At 35.7% G+C, this 21,682-nt stretch overlaps 1 protein-coding gene across 5 annotated transcripts in view; it reads left to right on the top strand.

Moving 5' to 3' along the window:
* SNTG1 (syntrophin gamma 1) overlaps nt 1-21,682 on the top strand; it is a 357,499-nt gene that overhangs the window by 316,590 nt on the left and 19,227 nt on the right. For all 5 annotated transcript variants that reach the window (XM_074898981.1, XM_074898980.1, XM_074898983.1 and 2 more), the window contains 2 exons: nt 6,455-6,607; nt 12,623-12,715. In XM_074898981.1, coding sequence (XP_074755082.1) covers nt 6,455-6,607; nt 12,623-12,715 — 246 coding nt within the window. The remainder of the gene's footprint in view (nt 1-6,454; nt 6,608-12,622; nt 12,716-21,682) is intronic.

Below are 21,682 nucleotides of genomic sequence, written 5' to 3'. Positions count from 1 at the left end.
CAACACAAATGCTTTCACTGTGCTATCCTAATCTATTCTCAGCCTGCCATAATGAATTGACAAGTTATTTGAGTGAGTAAGGAATTCTGTTTAAAAAAAATAAAAAAGAAGAGTATGCAGTCATGGAACTAATGCTTTTATTATAATGAATAATCAATTTGGTGGAAAATTTTCCAGTCTTTTATTTAATCAGATTTAATTCTTAGCCTTCCAATATTTGTGTCCTTCATGTGGAAGACCTTTAAAAGACCATTTCCTGCCTTTAAAACAAAGGCATCTAAAGTTGAAAAAAAACCAACAAAAAACCAAACCACCCAAACTACACACAGAAGCTTCACCATGTGAAAATTATAATGATTTTTCTTCCACATAATTTCTCTGTCCACTTCTGGTTTTGAGTCAGGTGCTTTTATCTCTTCTTGAAGAGGTACATAGCCTGTTGAAGGAGAAATAGTGTATTCTATTCTCATTTCCCATGGCTAGTAGCATAACATCCCCTAATAGATTAAGTTCCTGTACGCTATGGGGATGGAGCATGTTCAGAATGAAATCATCAAAATGGTAACAGCCAAATTTTGTCCAGAACATCTAAATTTTTTCAGTAGATCTTAACTTCCATTTTTTTTCAAAGGCAGTTTCCTCCCATCCCTGAAGCAGTCATTGCATTTCCAAAAAATGGATGTCCCAGAGCAGCCCAAAAAGCAGTTTCAGGAGGTAGTTCTGCTTGTCTGTTTGTTTCTTTGTTTTTAACATGGACAAACCAATTTAATTTATTTTCCTCATTTCTTTCACAGAACTGGTTCAGCTGTTTTAACTATAGCATGAAAATAAAAATGTCCACAGGCATGCAACTAACATGGAAAAAAACCCCAGCTACAATTGTTTAAATTTGAGAACATTGTAAACAAGGGCTCAGAATGAAGAGATAGAATCACTCTTTAGCATTGCTATCTATTATCATTATATTGACTCTTCTGGGATCTGTTCATAAACTAAATTTTCAGCAATTAATGCCTCAAAGTTTGGAGAGGCACAAAACCTTAATAACTCTCCAAAGAGATGATCAGCACCTTTTTTTTAATGTCTGTTTGTAATTACATTAGCCTCTGAATTATCTTTAGCAGAAATTATCCACCAATGCTTCTCTGGAAAGTATTAGAATAATTTGTTTCCCCAAAAGATTAGACGGTTTTATGAAAATTTTGAAAATTTTCCTCATATGTCATTAAAATAAACACATTTCTGAGTGGATGTAATTAAGAAATAGTCACAATTATGGCACTGGTTCAGAAGAAACCTTTTAATCAGGCAGAATAGGAAATTAATTTCCCTATTCAGGCAGAATAGGAAAGTGATTTGAGTTTACTGATGTACCTAATAGGTTATGGGGAATAAACATCTGTTTCTCTCAAGCAATCAGATAGATCTTTCTAATGGAAATTTAATTGAAACTAAAATGTATAATTTATAATTATTTTTCCCCTCGAGAAAAAATATTTTCATAAAATTTGACCATTGAAAAATACTCTGTCCAGTTGCAGTTTAGCTGGCATTCTGTGTTTATTTAAATGCGTATATATGTACACACATGCAATTTCAACATTTTTCTTACTTTTTTAACATTAAAATTCAGAATGGTCCACATGAGATATGTACAAACACATGCATGCCTGCATGGGTCATTTTTTCTTTAATACTTGATTAATGAGGATATGTTGGAGAAGCAGTATCATTTTTTTACTCTGGAGCGAATCTGTTCCCTGATGCCTGTAAATGTTATTAGAACCATCTCCATAGCAACTAATGGTGATACTCAAGAAAAGTGTTTCCAAAGTTTCAGATAAAGAAGTAGATCATTAGAATCCTTTAGAAAGATGTATGTTTATGTAGATGGAACTGATAAGTGAAAAGAGACACAAACTAAAATAATCAGGGCTGTGATGCCAGCAAGTGTAAAGGCATGATGTGTTTAGTTTTTACAGCCACCTTGGAGTTAATACACTCTTGAATTGATGGAAGAATGCTTTTTATCTTCAGAGAATTTATGTGCTAGGTTTGAAGCTTGGTAATGATAAGTCAGCTTTCTTTTTGCAGAACTGCCTGAACTAGTCAACGAAGAAAACAGGTTTTGCTTGTTTTCTCTTATGTGTATTATTATGAATTATTATGATTAATATCACAAACATGAATATTTACCTCATTTTAACAGCTAAAATAAAATTATCTCAAAATTCAAGGTCTATTATGTCTGTTTAGTTATACAACTCTGATTAGTATGGTTTTGAACACCTTACATGAATTGTTCTTGTCAAAAACTGCTTGCCAGTGTCACTGATATTTACAGTTCCATTGCCAAATTACTCTGTATATTACACATAACTTTACAGATAAACCAGACGTCCAGACAGTTCTTGAGCACCTCCTGGGTAAAAATCATGTCATGAGCATGAAACTGTAGACCTAGCTTTGTTTTCTATTGCACAGACCTTTGTAGAATAGAACAACTATCACTGACTATAGTAAAAGATGAGGGTCTCTTGCATCTCAGCACATTTAATTAATAACTGAGTATTTAATGCATTCATCATACATAAAATGAAGAGACACAAGTAATCGAGAATAAGCAGTGCTGCTTCTGGACAGGGCAGTCTTTCAAAAGAGAAAAGATTACCTCTACAGAAGAGAAGGAGATGTCACTACTTAGTGATAAAGAAGCATTCTGCCTTAATTTGAAAGGACCTGCCTAATGAGCCATGCTTGGTTCCCTTAGACAAATTTATTACTCTCACTTAACATGGACATCATTATTAATTAGGCAAGCAGGAGTCATACCATCCTGTCAGCAGAGATGCTGGATTACCCTGAAGCTGGGTGTAAGCCAAGGACTTTCCTCACAGCCCATCCTTCAGCAGGACTACTTTCCTTCCAGTAGGGAATTAGCATACTGCTACAAGTTTTGTGACTGTTCCTCTTCAGTGAATATGTATTAATGCACACTGGGAACATCAGGAACAAATGGTACAGCTAATCATTAACAGTATGAAAGAGTTTTTAAACAATCAACATGAAATTGGCTCGTGTCCATCACTGAGTGATTATAAAAATACAGAGTCATAGCATATTCTTAAATGGCTAGAATGACATTCTGTATTTTAGCTGAAATCACCATTTGATAAAAGTTAATTAATGAAGATTCCTGGTTAATCCAGACCTGGTTTTCAGACTCCTGACAAGTTTATCTTAAATTTGCAGAGACTTTTGGACAATTCTTGGTTGGATGCCTAAGAAAAGCTTTTGCTGTAAATTCCTACCTTTACAAGGACATTTGGATAGCTGTCTTTTAGCTTTGCCTACATATTGTTTCTGTGATTATCCATTGTAAAAATGGAAACATGGTTAGAACTATAAATTTGGAATACAGCTATCACTTTTTAATTCCTGAGAACAAATGAAAAACTAAAGGTCTTGCATCAAAAAGGAGCAGAAGCAGTGCTGAAAGGAGCCTTGCACCAAATTATTTCTGTAAGTAGAATGAAATGCCACTAAGAAGGAAAGAAATACCTCATATGTATGTCATATCATATCTCATGTGTTTTTAAAAAACTGAAGTACAACATTTAAATACATTTGACTTGAACTTTTATTACCATGGATTTAGTCATAGACATTGATATCAAAATTGCCAGTACCTACATTATTATTCTGTGGAAAATTATTATGTCTTTGGAAATGTTGAATGTTGTTTTAATTCCAAATAAGTCCTTCACAAAATGTAAATTCCAATAATAAATAAATACATAAGTACATATGTGTGTTGTTTGTCATAATATGATGTAGTTGTTGAAATGTTCTAAAATCTTTGTATGTAAACCACTGAGGGGAAATACTACCTATTATTGATTAGATCTTTTCTAAATCATAGAATGCTTTCATTTTCATATATAAATAGAAAAAAAAACATGGATTAATGCTGTAGATCCCATTTAGCTCTTCTTTCTCTTCATCCTCTAGGTTTGATGAACTGCTTGGTAAAGTCTAGTACAATCATTGCTGGCAGTGTTGATAATACAATACACAAGATTTTATTTAATCACTTGAAAGACTTTTTCTGAGATTTTTGTATTTTTCAAACAAATTTTAACAGAGATCAATCTCAGTAAAAATGTTAACAATTTATTTTTCATAGTTTACATGAGAACTCGTATTAGACACCATATTCTTCTCAATAGGAAAAAAGCCTGTAAGAATGGGAGAATCTAACAATGTAATTTAAAAGCATCAAACCTTAACTGTGCCCAGCTAAATAGAGATATGCATTCTGGAATTGAGCACTGCACTAAACTTCCTCCCATTTGAAAACAAGGGCTATTAGTTCTACTGTGATGATAACTGTCATTCCTGTGATCCCACATAGTGCCATAGTCTTGTTTCAAATAAGGTAATAATTAATTAATAGTTCTCTACTGACACTTGTCAAGAATAGATGAAGATGAATTCAAAATATTTTTAGTTTCTTCTGAGGTTGTAGCTATGAAGAACTAAAACCTTTCCTGGGAAAGATACGTACCTTGCACATGAGTTTTGTCAGACTCCATGCTGAAAAGTTCTATTTGGTTATGAACCAACAGCTCTGGGAGCTCTGGGAGCATAGTGGGTTTAAGACCATGCTTAAGACCTGTTAGACGAGATGTAGTTATAGTATATGAAGTATCTTTTTTTTTTAGTAGAACAGTGAAGGTTGACCAGTGCTTTTACTCATTCAGTTCCTATTCATGGGTTTTGTATAGTCAGGTGATAGATGGTATGTTTTATGTTGCTATACATATCCACATAATTAAAGATTTGTTGCAGTGCTGCTGCTCTGTGCACTCTGAGGCTGAGCATGTAGTAGAGCATAGGTTCAACTACACAGCCCTCTGAACACTTTGAAAAAAATCTGTGAGAATATTAATTTTTTGGGGAATGCCTTTTAAAATATCTAACAGTCTATGTTCATTCTGATTTTTCCATCCATGACTTAATGCTATTGAGCTGCTAAGTTTAGGACTCAATGGAAGTAGGGAAGGAGATTGTTCAACTGTGACAGGTCATTTTAAAATCTGAGCAACTAGGTTTTGTCATGGTGATTGCAGAGAGGGCATGTTGCCTCTGTAAGCCATTCTTCTTGAAACTGTAAAGCAGTTTTGAACCAGGAGCATTTATGAACGCATGCTGTACTGGCTTTCTTGAGCAGGTTTGGCATATGTCTACTGACTGAAAAGAAAGGGGAAAATAGTGCTTACTCAACCATTGTCTAGTTATCTGCTTGAGAGTAATAATTTCATACAGAATCCTGCCTTATATATTTCCATTCTCAGTCAGCTTTAAGTTCCTGGTTCTCTGCCCCAGAGAGAGCTGGCTTGAATAAAGTAAGGTGCTCTTCCAGCTTGTGTCAGCTGATTATGGTCCCCTTGGTCTATTCAAGTCGTGTATAACCAGCAGGAAATATTGTCCTGCGAGTCTCCTTTACTGATCTCAACTCTGCCCTCTGCTATGGGGTAGCATTGTAGAAATTGCACCCAAGCTACATATACCCAGATTTCCAGATGTATTTGCAAGGACAGCTGGTGAGCTTGTGGCTGTGACAGCTGCTTTGCTGTAGTAAGGACAAAATTAATTAAAACTGTTTCTGCCAGTGTATTTTTCACAAGAACAAATTGCATGCCAGAATTTTAGCATAGAACATCCTCTATCAAAAAAGAATTGAAAAACATTTGAGTAATGGATTTCCTGATTGCCTTGGTTATTCTTTGATTTAGTCCCGATTAGAAATGCTAACAATCATTAAATATTATATATTTATAACCTGATATCCATTGTGTGGTGTTGTGTTGAAAGTAAAGTCAAAAGTAACTTCCTCCTCCAGGTCCAAAGCCAACTACTTAACCAATGGCATCTGCTATATTCTCTACTGGCAGTATGCATCTACAAACAAATTTTATATGGGATTTTGTAAGCCACCAGAAATACAAACTTGTTTTGTCTAGCCTCTATAGGGAAAATGGGACAGATGGACTTTTCGTACTTCTTAAATAAATCTCTTCCTTTGGCGAGCCTTCCAGAGTAGAGTGGGTGAGTCAAATAGGTCGGAGAAGCTGATATTTGCGTTCCTCTCATGTGAATAGAAAGTGGATACCTTTTATAGAATTTATCCAATTTAAAAGTGTTTAGCTGATAACATTTTTGAGAAGTGATTTGTTAAAATACTGGAAGTTATGCCAATATGCTGTGTTGTTCTGTACCATTTAAAGTTCATTTAAATACTCATGTTTAGACCAAACCCCTAATTTTCAGTTCCTTGGTGTTATATAATTTTAAAATGCCATTTAAAAATACCAGGTTTGAGGCATAGATGTTTGCAATTAAAAATATTAATTGATGTATGCCAGATTATATAACTTCAGGTTTTCATCAGGACAGTGATCTACTGGACCGGCGGAAACATTGCTTCAGTGTCCAGTCTGAAGCTGGAGAAGATCTCTACTTTTCTGTGGAACTAGAATCTGACCTAACACTATGGGAAAAAGCCTTCCAAACAGCAACTTTTTTAGAAGTTGAACGGATACAGGTGAGAACAACTGCCTTGATGATTACCATTTAGTATATTAACAAATTAGGTCTGTGTGAAATGATGATGCAATTTAAGAAAGTCTCTGAAGCCCTGCAGCTCTCAAATTATTATTGATTTATGTGTGTAATTGCATAAAAAACATTTTGCTGTTCCCAAACAGCTTGCAATCGCAATCTTGCGTTTAGGAGAGATCATCTCAAATACAATCTTTGAGTCCTGTGACTTGGTGATACATATTTTTAACAGAAGTTCTTGGACAGAAGAGAAAAAACAATCTGTAATCAGGGACAAACCCTGTTTTGCCTATCTTGTTTAGATATTCTTACGTACTGTCTTACATACTAATTTATTTGTTATTGGATAACATAAAAGTGTATTGAAGGAATTAAATTGTCCTTGTAATGATCAGGAATGAGAGCACACTAAGTGAGAGTACTTACGGGATGCAAGCAAGAACAACATTATACCTCAAATACATTATTCTTTTTTAACACATTTCTTGTCTCTTGTGTATTTATTTCCTCAGTTGTCAGATGACAGAGCAGAGATGGATGACATTCAAGTACAGATTACTAGTTATTTTTTATAGCAAAATTACATATCAGAATGTTTGAAGGTAACTGCTTTTCTCACATGACCAAAAAGTCATGCTTTTTTGATTTAAAATAGGAGAAAAAAATTCCCACAACAATTGTAATTCATCTCATCCTAGTTGTTATATCGATGTTCTAATACATGTGATTGGAACAGCTTTACTAGATTTTCTGTGAGCTATTTTGTATACAAACCTACAGAAGTCATGTTAGCATATTAGCCTGTGCAAGTATTGGCTAATGCTCACTTTCCCTGCACTCATTTTCTGTGTCCTCCTGGGAATGCAAGCACTGACAGGTTTTTTTATTTAGACAAATTGTTAGTTAGTTATATATTAGCTCTCTTCTGACCTATAAACCAACACATGCAGATGGACTGAGTATGTACTAGTGATGATCCATTTTGCAAAAACTACACTGCCGTCAGTTTTAATGCATGTTACCTTTGTCGGAGGAGTCGAAGAAGGTTCAACTTTTATCTTTAAATTCATGCACTCTGCTACCTTTTACAGGAGGTATTCTTTTGAACTCTGATTGTCGTACTGAAAAATGTAAGTGTAGTTTTTCTGTATAAAAGTTGCAACAGTATATATCCTCTGATAATAAATATTTGAGATGTTTTGTCTTTCTCATATAAGTGACTGCAAGATTGTTTGTAGAAGCAGTACTGTGCCATCAGGAAAAAAATATATGGCAATTTTCTTGAATAACTTTGAGCCCAGAAGCTGCTTAATATTTTTTTTTCTCTAATATTGATTCCTACTGTAGCATTCCTAGTTTAGATTTTTCTCTTGAGTTTTAGAATTACATTTATTCAAAATTGCTCCCATTTTTCCCAAAATTAATTTCCCTAATAAACTTAACCTCAGATTAATTTTAACATTTCCACCTTTCTTTTCATTCTACTGATGTTCAGAGTAACAATTATAAAGTCAGAGTAATGATTTCCTGAGATTAATTGATTATAGAAAATTTGTGAAAGTGGACAAACAGGCTTCTCATGACAGATTATTATTGTGAAACACATACTTATGCTTTCAACTTTTTTCCTTTATTTCCTTGCCAGTTTGGAAAAAAATAGAATGTTCATTTTTAATATAACTGGTCATGGCCTCCTCATTTTTCTTTCAGCAATCCGTTACTGCTTTCATTCACCAAATTGCAGATTCAGATAAAATCTTGTTTGACTAAGTAGTGGTATAATTTGTCTCTGACAAGTTCTTTCATTATTCTGTGAGAAAAAAAGATGTCAAGTTCAAAATTGAGGTATTAACTATACATTTTTACTAAAATTGTGGTTTATGTAATCATATTCATATGAATATTCATATTTTATGGGACTGATAATCCAGCTGTGTGCAGGTTTGTCTTACTATGAAATCATATCATTTTGGAAATATAACTGCAATTTAAAGCTGCCATTTAGAATTATTCAAATGTGTTGTGTACTATTTCAAGAACATACAAATAATAACACAGTTACTTGATGAGTAAAAATTGACATTAACATCCCTGAGAGGTTAATCAGGGCCCTATTCTGATGTAATTTATTTTTTTAAAATGCCTCCCTATAAGTATGTAATACTGTTTAAACCTAATTCATAGCTTCTTCCAGAGGTATATCTAAAACAAAAGTTAAGCAGGTTTTTCTTTTAGGAAAGAAATGAATTAGAGGAGAGATAGTCGAGGTGATAATATTTAGCAATAATACACTGTAGGATGCTGTAGTGATGCCACTGTGGTGTATTACAGTCACTCTTTAGATAATATTTTTAGAATAGTAAGAGAAGCTAATCCATTTTCATCATTATCTATTAAAAGAAAAAAAAAATTAGTTGAAATGGAGGTTCTTTTTCCTTACTATCTCACAGCATTATTACATGAAGAATCTGAGACTACTATAGCTTCCATAATGTTTTGCAATTATATATGTTTGTCAGGTTCCCTTTGTGTTCCTGCTGCTTTATGCTAAAATTTTCACCACTTCCATCGTGTATTTATATTGTAGTTGTTTCTTTCTTGTTTGTATTGTAGTTTTTTGTTCCCTAATATATGGGTTCTTGTGTAAATTGCTTTGTGTTACAGTAGTTTAACATTTGTCTCCATTGAAGTTGAATCTGAGTTTGAAAGTCTGAATTAAATCTTGGATTTATAGTATGGTTTTCCTTAGCTTCAGAGATAATTTAGACTAGGTTTACAACATATCATTCTTTCCATAATTTAAACTATGTGTATTGAGGTAGTAGAATCTAAGGAACAACTTTGGGTTGTCTCCTTCAGCCCCTGTCTGACCTGCTGAATTATTCAGGAACCTAATTCAAGATTCTGTATTCTGTGAGAGAACAAGAAATGAGTGCTGAAATATCTTCTGCTTCTTTTGGGAGAAGGATGCTTCAGTTGCGATAAGGTTTTCATGAGCTTTATGTGAGAAATCAACAACCAAAGCCAAACAGCCACAGTATATATTATTAATAGTCACTTTTAATGATTTAAAGTGTTTGTTAAACATAGAAGAAATTTTAAATTATCAAGTCTCCTGGGAAGAATTTCTGCATTTATGTTTTCTCCAAATGTCTGAATTAGAAGACAAATTAAATAAAATAAAGATGAGAAAAATCTTAACAGAGTTAATGAGTGTCTGAAGGTTCACATTCCTACTCTGACCTGTGACCAGAATCATGTGCAAGTGCATGCAACACATGCATAAAGCAAGGGACATTCTTCCCCAGAGGAACTAAAATCTCACTGTCCAGAGATCCTGTTATTATTCTCACATTTTTGCTTCTCTGAATTGTTTTGAACATCATGGATTACATGGTCTGAGGGCATAGACTAGTCTTATGTATGAGTAAAGAATAATTTAAAAAATCAGCTACTACTGGTGGTCTGCACCTTACAATGCAGTTTCTTCCTAAGGATAACCACACTGAGCTGAACTAGATGACATTTCTCCACAAACTGTGCACTGCCTTTTGCAGAAAGAACTTTTAGTCTGGGAAGCAGGTTGCTTTTTCAGTGCAGCATTGAACCAAGACTGATATGTCCTGTTTTTCATAAATCTTATCTCCTCAGTGAGGCTAATTAGCCCAGGCACAGTGCTGTGTTTAAGCAGAGGTAGCTGTGTCAGCTCAATGTGTCGCTGCAATGCGCATTGTAGGTTGACCTCTGGTGTTAAGGTTGGAGGTCAGATGAGTTAGATGGCAATACATATTGTAAACCTGATATACTGTCTCCTTGTCAAATTTTAATTCTCAGTGAAGGCTCTATGTCTGTTCTAGATATCTTAGAGGTCTACAAATAAAAATGTAGTTTACATCTTGTAGGAAGTTAGCAAGATATTTCTACAAAACTGTACATATTTTGCTTTGCATGCAAAACCTGAACATTTTTTCTAATGTGAATTCATTAAGGAGTGTCACGTAAAATATATTACTTTACACACTTTTTTTCTACTAATGAGATGTTGCCAAAGGCAATATCCTCTCGTTTTCTAACAACACTGATTTACAATCAAAGTTTGCATATTCATAGCACTTTTATGGCGTAGCTGCTCAAAGAAAGGCGCCACTTTTATTTGCTAATGTACACACAAATACCATATGACTTCAAACCACAGAGCTGAATCATGGACTTGATAATTAAAATTTTTGGCAGTTTATGCAGTAATAGTTATAATGACTAAGTGCACCTCTATACTGTATGAATTCAGGTTTTATACGTCTAGTCAAGTACATAAAGTTCTTTCAGTGTTGGAAGCTACAAGAACAGACCAGTTGCTGCTTTTCCTCTCAACAGCAGCAGTAGAAAACCTTTCATTTACTGACAGTTACAGTTTTTGAACACCTTTGGTGGATCACACAGTGACATATGAGTTACTCAGCAATAACACAAAATCATCTTGTAAGGCACATGTCATGGATTGTTTTCACTTCTTAGAGTGAATATAAGATTCTATGAGTTATATAGATGGCCATGCTTTGTCAATAGACTGGCTTAAATGCTGCACTTGTGCCCCACTGATAATTAACAGAGTGTCCTTCCGCCTCAGTGATGGATATCACTGTGTTTGAAACCTGGATTCTAGAGCTTCAAGGTGTGTGCACAAAGATTAACCACCAACTGTTTGTATGTAACTGGAACCTGATTTGGTCAATGAAAGCAATTCACTCAATGAATTGATCAATTAAAGCAATATTTCAGTTCCAGAAACAAAATCTCTATTGAAATGTAAGAAAGTCAAATTTAAAATAACCAGGGAACCTACATAGGTATTAACTTTTCCATTTACTTGCTTTACAATGTCTATGTCCAGTCTTAGAAGCTGCTAATCAGCCTCTCAGCTTCTGGTATTCTGGGGAAGACCTTTTAGAATCCAAAGAGCCCACCCAACGAAAATATAAGTAGAGGCATGTCATTTATCCCGGATAATCAAAATGCCGAAAATAATACATACTTTTGTAACACTGATAATTTGGTCATTTACATTGTTCCCATGTTTACATTTTACATTTTAGGTCTTTGACACATTATAGATCATGGAAGTCTTTACTCTCATTTCATGTATTTAGTGGCTACAGCAACATTTGAAGAATATAACTAAATTTAATATGGAGGGTAACTTTTCTATAAAATAACAATTGTTTCTTTAAAGAATTTATATCGGATTTGGAGATGTTTTAATTTTTTTACATATTTTGTAATGAAAAATACAAGTTTGTCATTTTGTACCTGAAGTCAGCCTTTATGCACAGCAATAGTTTTGATCATACTGAAAATGACACCAATACATGTCTCACAGCACCGAAGTGTGATGCTATGGAAATAAATAGATGCATAGATTTTAAAATCATAGAATGAAAAAGTTTTGGGATTTCTCATAGAAACCTTTGGTTCACTAGCTGAAGCAAAAAAGGTATTTCATATAATTATGTCAGTTGCTACATGGTATGAAATAATACCTTTTTCACTGAGATTTAGGACAACACAAAAAAAACCCAACAGCATACCAAAGATATATTTTGCAAATTCATTCATTTTTTTCTTAAAAAGATAAAAGGAATATATTAATGTTAGAGGAAGTTACTGGGTAGCAAAGCAAATAAAAGAGTTCAAAAATAATGAACCTTCCCTTTTAGCAATTGTCATTGGCAAACCACTGAAGCAATTCTGATTCTGATTTATTTTTTCCCTAATGGAAGCAAAGCCTCTTTTTACAATACTTAGAAAACTTCATCACTGATATAAATCCTTTGATTGGAAATACACTAGCAATAAATTGACCTATTTACACACAAATTACTTATTTCTGATAATAATTTTGAGAGAAATAAAATTTAGAATGAAGACACAGAAATAGTAGTCTTAGAAAGAATTTGAAGAAATGTGTTCTGTGTTAACTACCTTCTCTTTTCTTTTATAGTGCAAGACGTATGCCTGTGTTTTGGAGAGTCATCTTATGGGACTTACCATCGACTTCAGCATGGGCTTTGTCTGTTTTGATGCTGCCACAAAGGTGAAGTTCTAAGACTTGTTTCCATCACATTATTATTATTATTATTCCTTGTTATTTCTTATATTTTGGGATAAGTAGTACATCCTTAAAATATACTTCTTTTTGTTATTGAAACAGATCATCTCCTGCCAAATCTCTTGTGCTCTAGTTTAAATGTCGGGGGTGATTTCTAAATGATGTGAGAAGTTGTATTCTGTTACATGCTTGTTATCGAAAAGTCAATACCAATATCAATCTGAAACAAGCATCAAATATTCATTCTTTTATTTCACATGAAAGCCTAGACTGATTCAGTTTGACGTTTCTTTTGCTGGTTCATCCTTGATTTTGAGAGGAAATAATGTTCTTGGTTTCAAGCTGATCCGTGAGCTTTGAAAAGAACCTGCCTTTCTCTTCTCCTGTTTCATGTGTGGGAGTGTGTGTTATTATAGCAATTCTCAGTTTATGTTTTAGGTATTTTAGTTCAGGTGTCTGTAAAAAGAGAAATCAGCCATGGTTGGTATGTCTTATGCATTTCCCATCAGCCTTAAAAAAGCTCAGTACAACTGATGAAATAATTTGGAAAAGTGAATTCATTTTGAAAAGTGAATAATATGGCATCAATTTCCAGATTAAATTAGCGCAAATCCAAATCTCAGTCAAATCATTGAGAGCCTACATATGTTTGCATTTGCACTGATTGCTAACAAGAACTAAAATGTAAGCAGGCTTTATTACTACTAATTTACACTGCTGTTATGGGAGAATGTGAAATATTTTTTCCGAATTCCACTTCTCTTCCATACCTGTTTTCCTTTGACAGGCTGCAGCATTGCCGCCAGCAATTGCTGAAAATGTCCTGTCCTCTCCAGAATAGTCTCCTATCCTCTATCTTAAGTCAACCCTTCCCACCACATTACTACCACTTGATTCCGATTGAACCCTTTTAATCTTCTTACTCCATTCTACTGTTTGCACAAGGTGTGGTGAATTTGAAATTCAAATACTTGTGTATACGTATTTCTTTTTCTTAAGTATACAATCTTGTATGATTCATGACTGAAATGTAAGACTGTCAAGAAGTATTACACAAAAAATCAGTGTAACAGAATTAAAATGCAGTGGCTCAGAAAAAAATGTGTAGATTTCGCTTCACCCTCCAGTAATATTATAGCAATGCTTTTGTGTAAAGGTAATTTGCATCTCCTTCAAAGCTCTTGCACATCTCTGATTCTCAAAAGACTTCAGACTGTTTCAAAGCCATTATCTGAAGCAGAAGCATACACCAGATTTCAGATAGCAAGGCACAAGCACAAGCACAACTGCCTTCATACATGTTACCATGGCTGAAGGGTGTGATGCCTTTTTGGTATGTCCTTAGAATATATACAGCAGATTTCCAGATATAGAAAAAAGCTCTAGAAATCTCTCTGGAAATCTAGAAATAAAGAAGTCTCTTGGTTGGTACCACTCATTTACCACACTTACATACAGGCTGCAAGGAAGAGCAGGGGGCTCCTGCTGATCTGTCAAACCTACCATCAACCCCCTTCTGTGTCACTGTTCCTCAAAGCTCCTGACACCACCCAGGAGCTGTATGCTGTGGCAGAAGTAATTCCCCCTGAAAAAACGCTCTTTCCCATTATTCAGTGCTACAATTAGTAGTTTTCCTTCCACCTTTTCCACTTGAACTCTCCATGTTCTCTCTGTAATTCTTGCACTTTCTGTATTTTCATTTTAGACTGATAAAATCAATTTTGCATTAACGCTTGCTGACTTTTCTTTTTAAAGTGGCTTTTATTTTCCTGAATGGAAGGAGGAACCGTGCTGATAAAGGTCAGGAGTCAGTACCCAGAGAATCATGAAGGTTTCAGGGCTTGTTTCATTTTTCTGTGATACAGAAAGACAGGCAAGCAGAGAGGGCAGTTTAAGATAAAGACACTGTGTTAAAAATGTCTGATCTATTAACATGCATACCAGAGATATGCCACATACTAATCTGTTTAGGAGACATGGAGAACCTGTACACTGGAAATTCAAGAAAATAAATGGATAGCAATAACTGAGACTATTAAACTAATTTACAGACATAATATGAAGACACCAAGACCTATTTTGTTTTTTCTCACTTATAAAACCAGACCTCCCAAAATGGAGCCTTTAATGCATAAACCCCACAAGAATCATAAATATTTTAGTTCTATAAGCAATATGCAAAAACTTCTTGGAGAATCTTCAGGCAATTGACAGAGAGTTGTGTGTCACATATGCTAGTCATACTGTCTTGCAGGTCTTCCTATCACTGTTTCCCAAACTTTGGGAAAACTCCTTCATTCATCTCACAGATGTTTTGTTGAACATATAATGCAATTCTTTTGGTGCCCCAAAACTTGTTATATTCTTCTGTTGCCAATTAAAAAGCACATCATCTAGAAATAAAAAAAATCTAACAAAACCAACACAGACTGTGCAGCTCCCTTCAAAGTTAAGGGGTTTTTATATGTAAATACAGATACACTTTTTTTTTACTTGAATGGAAGTCACACATAAGCAAATCAGGAGGACATCTAGGGTGCAGTGATCATGAGATGATTGTTTTCGATCACCGATGAAACAAAGAGAGGGGTTAGTAAAACTGCCACCTTAGACTTCCAGAGGGCTAACTTTGACCTGTTCAAAAGACTGATCAACAAAATCCCTTGGGAGGCTGCCTTGAAGGGTGTGGGAGTCCAGGAAGGCTGGACATACTTCAAGAGAGAAGTCTTAATGTCACAGGAGCAGGCTGTTCCCATGTGCTGAAAAACAAGCAGGCGGGGAAGGAGATCAGCCTGGCTAAACAGGGACCTTTGGCTGGATCTCAAGAACAAAAGGAGAATCTATTGCCTTTGGAAGAGGGGCCAGGTCTCTCATGAAGACTATGAAGATGTAATGAAGTTATGCAGGGAGGACATTAGGAGAGCCAAAGCACAGCTAGAGCTCAACTTGGCTAAAACTGTTGATAGCAAAAAATATTTTTATAAATTTGTTAACAGCAAAAGGAGGATTAGGGAAAATCTCCCTCCTTTACTGGATGCAGAAGGAAACATGGTAACTAAGGATGAGGAAAAGGCTGAGGTGCTCAACACCTACTTTGCCTCAGTCTTTAGCAGTGGAACTGGCTGTTCCCTGGACACCCAGCCTCATGAGCTGGGACATGGGGAGGGGAAGCAGATTGAGGTCAGCACAGTTGAAGAGGAGGTGGTCAGAGACCTGCTGCACCTCTTGGATGCACACAAGTCTGTGGGACCGGATGGGTTACACCCAAGGGTGCTGAGGGAGTTGGCAGATGTGCTCGCCAAGCCGCTGTCCATGATGTACCTGAAATCATGGCTAACTGGGGAGGTCCCATTGGACTGGAGGGTGGCAAATGTGACCCCCATCTACAAGAGAGGCAGGAAGGACAATCCAGGAAACTATAGACCTGTCAGTGTGTCCTCAGTGCCAGAGAAGGTCATGGAGCAGGTCATCTCGAGTGCCATTAAAAGTCGTATAATGGACAACCAGGGGATCAGGCCCAGTCAGAATGGGTTTATGAAAGGCAGGTCCTGCCTGACAAACCTCATCTCCTTCTGTGACAAGATGACCCAACTATTGGATGAGGGAAAAGCTGTGGATGCTGTTTACGTTGACTTTAGTAAGGCCTTTGACACCGTTTCCCACAACATTCTCCTGGTGAAACTGGCTGCTCATGGCTTGGATGGGCATACACTTTGATGGGTAAAAAACTGTCTGGTTGGTCGGGCCCAAAGAGTTGTGGTGAACGGAGTTAAATCCAGTTGGCGGCCAGTCAGGAGTGCTGTCCCCCAGGTCTCGGTTTTGGGGCCACTCCTGTTTAACATCTTTATTGATGATCTAGACGAGGGGATCGAGTGCACCCTCAGTCAGTTTGCAGATGACACCAAGTTGGGTGGGAGTGTTGATGTGCTTGAGGGCAGGGAGGCTCTGCAGAGAGACCTGGACAGGCTGGAGCCATGGGCTGAGGCCAACTGGAGGAGTTTCAATATGGCCAAATGCCGGGCGCTGCCCTTGGGCCACAACAACCCCCAGCAGCGCTACAGGCTTGGGGAGGAGTGGCTGGAGAGCTGCCAGTCAGAGAGAGACTGGCACTAGTGAGTACTCAGCACTGGTGAGGCAGCACCTCGATTCCTGTGTTCAGTTTTGGGCCCCTCACTACAAAAAGGACATTGAATGACTCGAGTGTGTCCAGAGAAGGGCGACGAAGCTGGTGTAGGGTCTGGAGCACAGGTCGTACGGGGAGCGGCTGAGGGAACTGGGGGTGTTTAGTCTGGAGAAGAGAAGGCTGAGGGGAGACCTCATCGCCCTCTACAGCTCCCTGAAAGGAGGTTGCAGAGAGCTGGGGATGAGTCTCTTTAACCAAGTAACAAGAGATAGGACAAGAGGGAATGGCCTCAAGTTGTACCAGGGAAGGTTTAGACTGGATATGAGGAAGCATTTCTTTACAGAACGGGTTGTTAGGCATTGGAATGGGCTGCCCAGGGAGGTGGTGGAGTCCCCATCCCTGGAGGTGTTTAACAGTCGAGTTGACATACCGCTGAGGGATAGTTGGTGTAGTTGGGAACTGTCAGTGTTAGGTTAATGGTTGGACTGGATGATCTTCAAGGTCTTTTCCAACCTAGACAATTCTGTGATTCTGTAATTCTGTGAAATCGAATTAGAAACTCTCCACAGTTTTCTAATCTGGTAGAACAATATTTATGGTATCAACAGATTCCTTAAAAAATGTTTTCAGGCTTCTGATACATGGTCACTTAAATAAATTGCATAAGCATAAGTAAACTACTGCATAGCATTCACCAAAAAAATATTTTACATAGAAAATGTTTACATATAAAATAGATAAAATTATTATGTTTAACTTCTCTGCATATTATTTTGAAGCAGATTGTGTTACCTTAAAACTTTCAGTGTTTTAAGCAGAATGATGTTAGTGTCCTCAAAAACCTACTTGCAGTGTTGCACCTTAATTATTTTCTAAGTTAGAATAATGTATGGTGCCATGGGTAAAAAAGAGGACATACTGTTTTGTTAGATAATCAGACATTAGGCAGTGTGAGATGGTAAGGATGGCTCTAATGCAATTGCATTAGAAGAGAAGCAATACTGTATAATGCAGCATAATCTGTTGCCAAGTGGCTGCTACAGTTGAAATTGTCAAACAAGCTATAGGAGGAAAATTTGTCTCAAATCTGCCCTAAGTGTGTCAACCACGTTTTAATGAGCATCTACACAGGAAACCCATTACCTACTCCCTCATTTTGTGGAAAGCTAAATTCTCTCAGACAAAAAATTATTCACATATCTTCATTATGATGATGGCAGGTGTAGATTGTGTGTGTATGCTAGTAATGTTCTTCAGCAATATTGCTATACTCACATGAACTGAAACATAAACTAGAAGTCTTTCATCGCATAAGCTAAAAGTAGAATTTCTCCACCTGATGAAGGAGTTCATATAAATCAGGAGCTCAAAATCTCTTTTCCAAGAAAAATCTGACAAAACAATGAAAAATGGAAAACAGTTTGCAGGACAAGAAAAATATTAATAAATTTAAATTAAATTATCTGTATCTTGTTAACATTTATATATACATTTGTGCATTAAGATGGTACAGAAGTCTTAGCAGTTGTCACTTGAATTAACAAATTCTGTATTAAGGACAAAAACTCTTAATGAAAAAAAAAAATCACATCTAATTCTTTATAAATTCTATGAATTTTTACAATCAGTATTTGAAAAATCACTGCAAGCTATTATCTTTCCATTGCCAGTGATGAGACATCCACAATTCCTTGGGGCAACCTGTTCCAGTGTCACCACCCTCATTATAAAAATATGTCTTCCTTATGTCCAATTTAAACCTCTTTTATTTTTAAAAAATTTCCCCTTGTCCTGTCACTGTAGGCTTTGGTAAAATTCTTTCTCCATCTTTCTTATAAACCCTCTTCAAGTAGGCTTCAGTAAGATCTCCCTGATCCTTCTCTTCTCCAGGCTGAAAACCCCCAACTTTCTCAGCCTTTCTTCACAGGAGAGGTGTTCCATCCCTCTGATCATTTTGTGGCACTCCTCTGGACCCACTCTAACAGGTCCATGACTTTCCTGTACATCTTCACTTCTATTATTTTACTGCTACTCATACCAAATTCAACAACTCTTTTTTGGGTAAAGCTTAACTCAAAGCCGTATTCTGTAGACTTCAGAGTTCAATGTCAGGTAATTCATTCAGTCCATCTCTCAGTTATCCCAGAATAAAACTGCAGATGCAAAATCTTTTAATGGATTCAAAGGGGATCTTGGACAAGTACTCGAAGGACAGATCTAATGAATATAATTAATTCTAAAATTATTATTTATTTATTACATTTTCATGTTTCCCAGAACACAAAGCTCAAGTAGTAGTTTCTAAGGACATCTGAGATTTCCTGTCTTCTATTTGATGCAGTGGGGTCTTCACTAAATCTTCAGACAGTTTCTATTTTATACTTCACACTGTGCTCTGGGTACTTTAAGTTTTCTTTCTTAATCACTATTGAATTGTCTGTGAACTATTTTTAACAATCAACAATCACTAACAAACTGAAGTGAAACCAAGTTTTTCATCTCATGATTTTAACAGTTGTTCAGCTTTTCCAATATTCAAGTTATTTAAGCAATGAAAGAATATTTAAATTGTTTTTCCTTCTTACATTTCAAGCTAATAGATTTTTTTTTTCCAACATGCCTGACAAATTGCATTCAAAATTTCACAAATGTTTTAAATCCCAAACTCACTACCAAGCTCATAAACAAGTTTATAGAGGGTAGTGACCCTCATTATGCTTATGATTTCCAAAGGCCATACAACCCTGTGTGGCTTGTTTCCTTGTTCACTGTCATTTAATCTTTATATAATACTTAACTATCTAAGTCGAAATTAGTGGTTAAAAGCTGTCATCTGTGCTAAATGTATCTCAAGTCAAACACATCATAGTTCAATAAAAACATTGTTTCTGTGTCTGCACAGACCCATGATAAATATGAGTACACAAAGTATTAAACTGAGTTCTTCAGAACAAATCTGTACTGTGATGTGATTATAACAGCACTGCCATAAATCATAGCAATTTCTGCTGCATATCCCCAGCTTTCTCTTACTCATTTCCTGACTGATAGCTTGTAGACCAAACAGCAGTTTATCATTTAGAGCATTTGGTATGTTGCTTTATAACAAAACATTGTGATTACCTGAAAGGAGAATAAACAGTTTTTAAGACTACCTAGTTATATCAGATCCTTCCAACATTTCAGAAAATAATTTCTTAATTCAAATAAAGAGTTTGTAAACTACCAAATGTAATTACAGACACAAAGGAATTTCTCTCCCTGCACATTAAAAAATAGTAACATGTGTACTTGTGCTCTTGTTCTTCTGTACCACTGTCTAGAGCTGAAGCTCCAGTGCAAGATCTCATAATTTTTTTCTTATTAACAATGTATAGTTTGAAAGAGAACTGCAACATGTAGGTCAAGCAGACATTGGCAAATGTTCGACTATGATTAATTTCTATTATGTAGTCATTTGTAGTAGTGATATACTATGTGAAAAGGCCACCTGCCTTCTGTGTTGGCATACATGGAAGTTTAAATCTGATCATTAGTGAGTGTCCTTACAACGTCTCTTCCACCAGGAACTTCTTCAAAAATTGTCCACCAGATTTAATGCAATTTCATTTGCATTATTTGAAATACAGAATGTCAAATAACTTCATCTTATGAACTTCCCTCTTTCTTTCTTGCTGGTATTCTACTAAAAATTAATTTAATTGGTCTTTGTGAATACTATTTAAATATTCTTCCTTCTTGCTGCCTAATCAAGTTTCCTAGATTCTGTTTGGTTACTCCTTTCACGACAAGGTGTCAGTATACAGCACCTGCTACAGATGTAATTTTTCTTTTGAGATGTTTTAGATGCTAAAAGTTTTTGGGGTTTTTTTGGGTTTTTTTTTTTTTAATTCTGAAAATTCTAAAAAGGTACAAAAGTTCTGTTTCAGGTGTTAGACATTATGAACCAAATTTTACCCTAGGCCATTTTTTGCAGCATTATGTATCAATGTCTACTGTGGAAGACATTTTCCCCAAGTCCTGCACAATTACAGCACAATTCAGATCCTACATTTGTCTAACATTAGCTAGTATACAGAAGTGAATATTTTAATGAGCAAATGTCACTCTTTTGTGGACCATTTATTTTAGGTATGGACATACACAGATATTATGATAAGCATTTATAAATAGGTTTTGCAGCAAGTGTAGCCACCTTAAGAATTAAGGATGGAGACAAATTAAAAAGTGTAACAAGGTGTGTACAGAAGTTCATCTACTATTCTAAAAGTGATATAATACATAAAACTACTTAAGTGACATTCAATAACTTATTTTTGCATGCTAACAAAGAAATTGTCTACTATTCAAGTGTATGGGTTTATATACATAGACATGTATATGTTTCTGTTTATACTGACGTATGAAAGTTGTTTTCTATAATGTACCTATTTGCATCACAGCTTATACAAACAACATATATATGTGTTTGTGTGAGTGTACATTGCAGTATACCTACCTGTGCAAAGTGCTATGTCTGTACTCCATCACATTTACTGCTCATTACAGCAGCAGTCAAAAATATGTATTTATCAGAAGAGAAAAAAATCATTCCTTGTAGGACTGAAAATAAATTAAAGTACTGCTGAATTATATGGTGATGCTAGACAAATTAACAAAAGGCTCCATAACGGCCCACGAGGAGCATAGCAACAAAGATCAATATACCAGTCATCTGTTCTCTCACAGGCACCTTGCGAACTTCATCCAAAAAAAAGAATATGCTGTAAACAATAAACAGCATTGTAAATATCTTTAATTTGTTTTTCATACCAAAAGGCTGCTAAGTA

This window comes from Athene noctua, chromosome 2 (genome assembly GCF_965140245.1).
Source record: "Athene noctua chromosome 2, bAthNoc1.hap1.1, whole genome shotgun sequence".
NCBI lineage: Eukaryota > Metazoa > Chordata > Aves > Strigiformes > Strigidae > Athene > Athene noctua.
The sequence above is the reverse complement of the archived record's forward strand: the minus strand, read 5'-3'. Positions and strand labels throughout refer to the sequence as shown.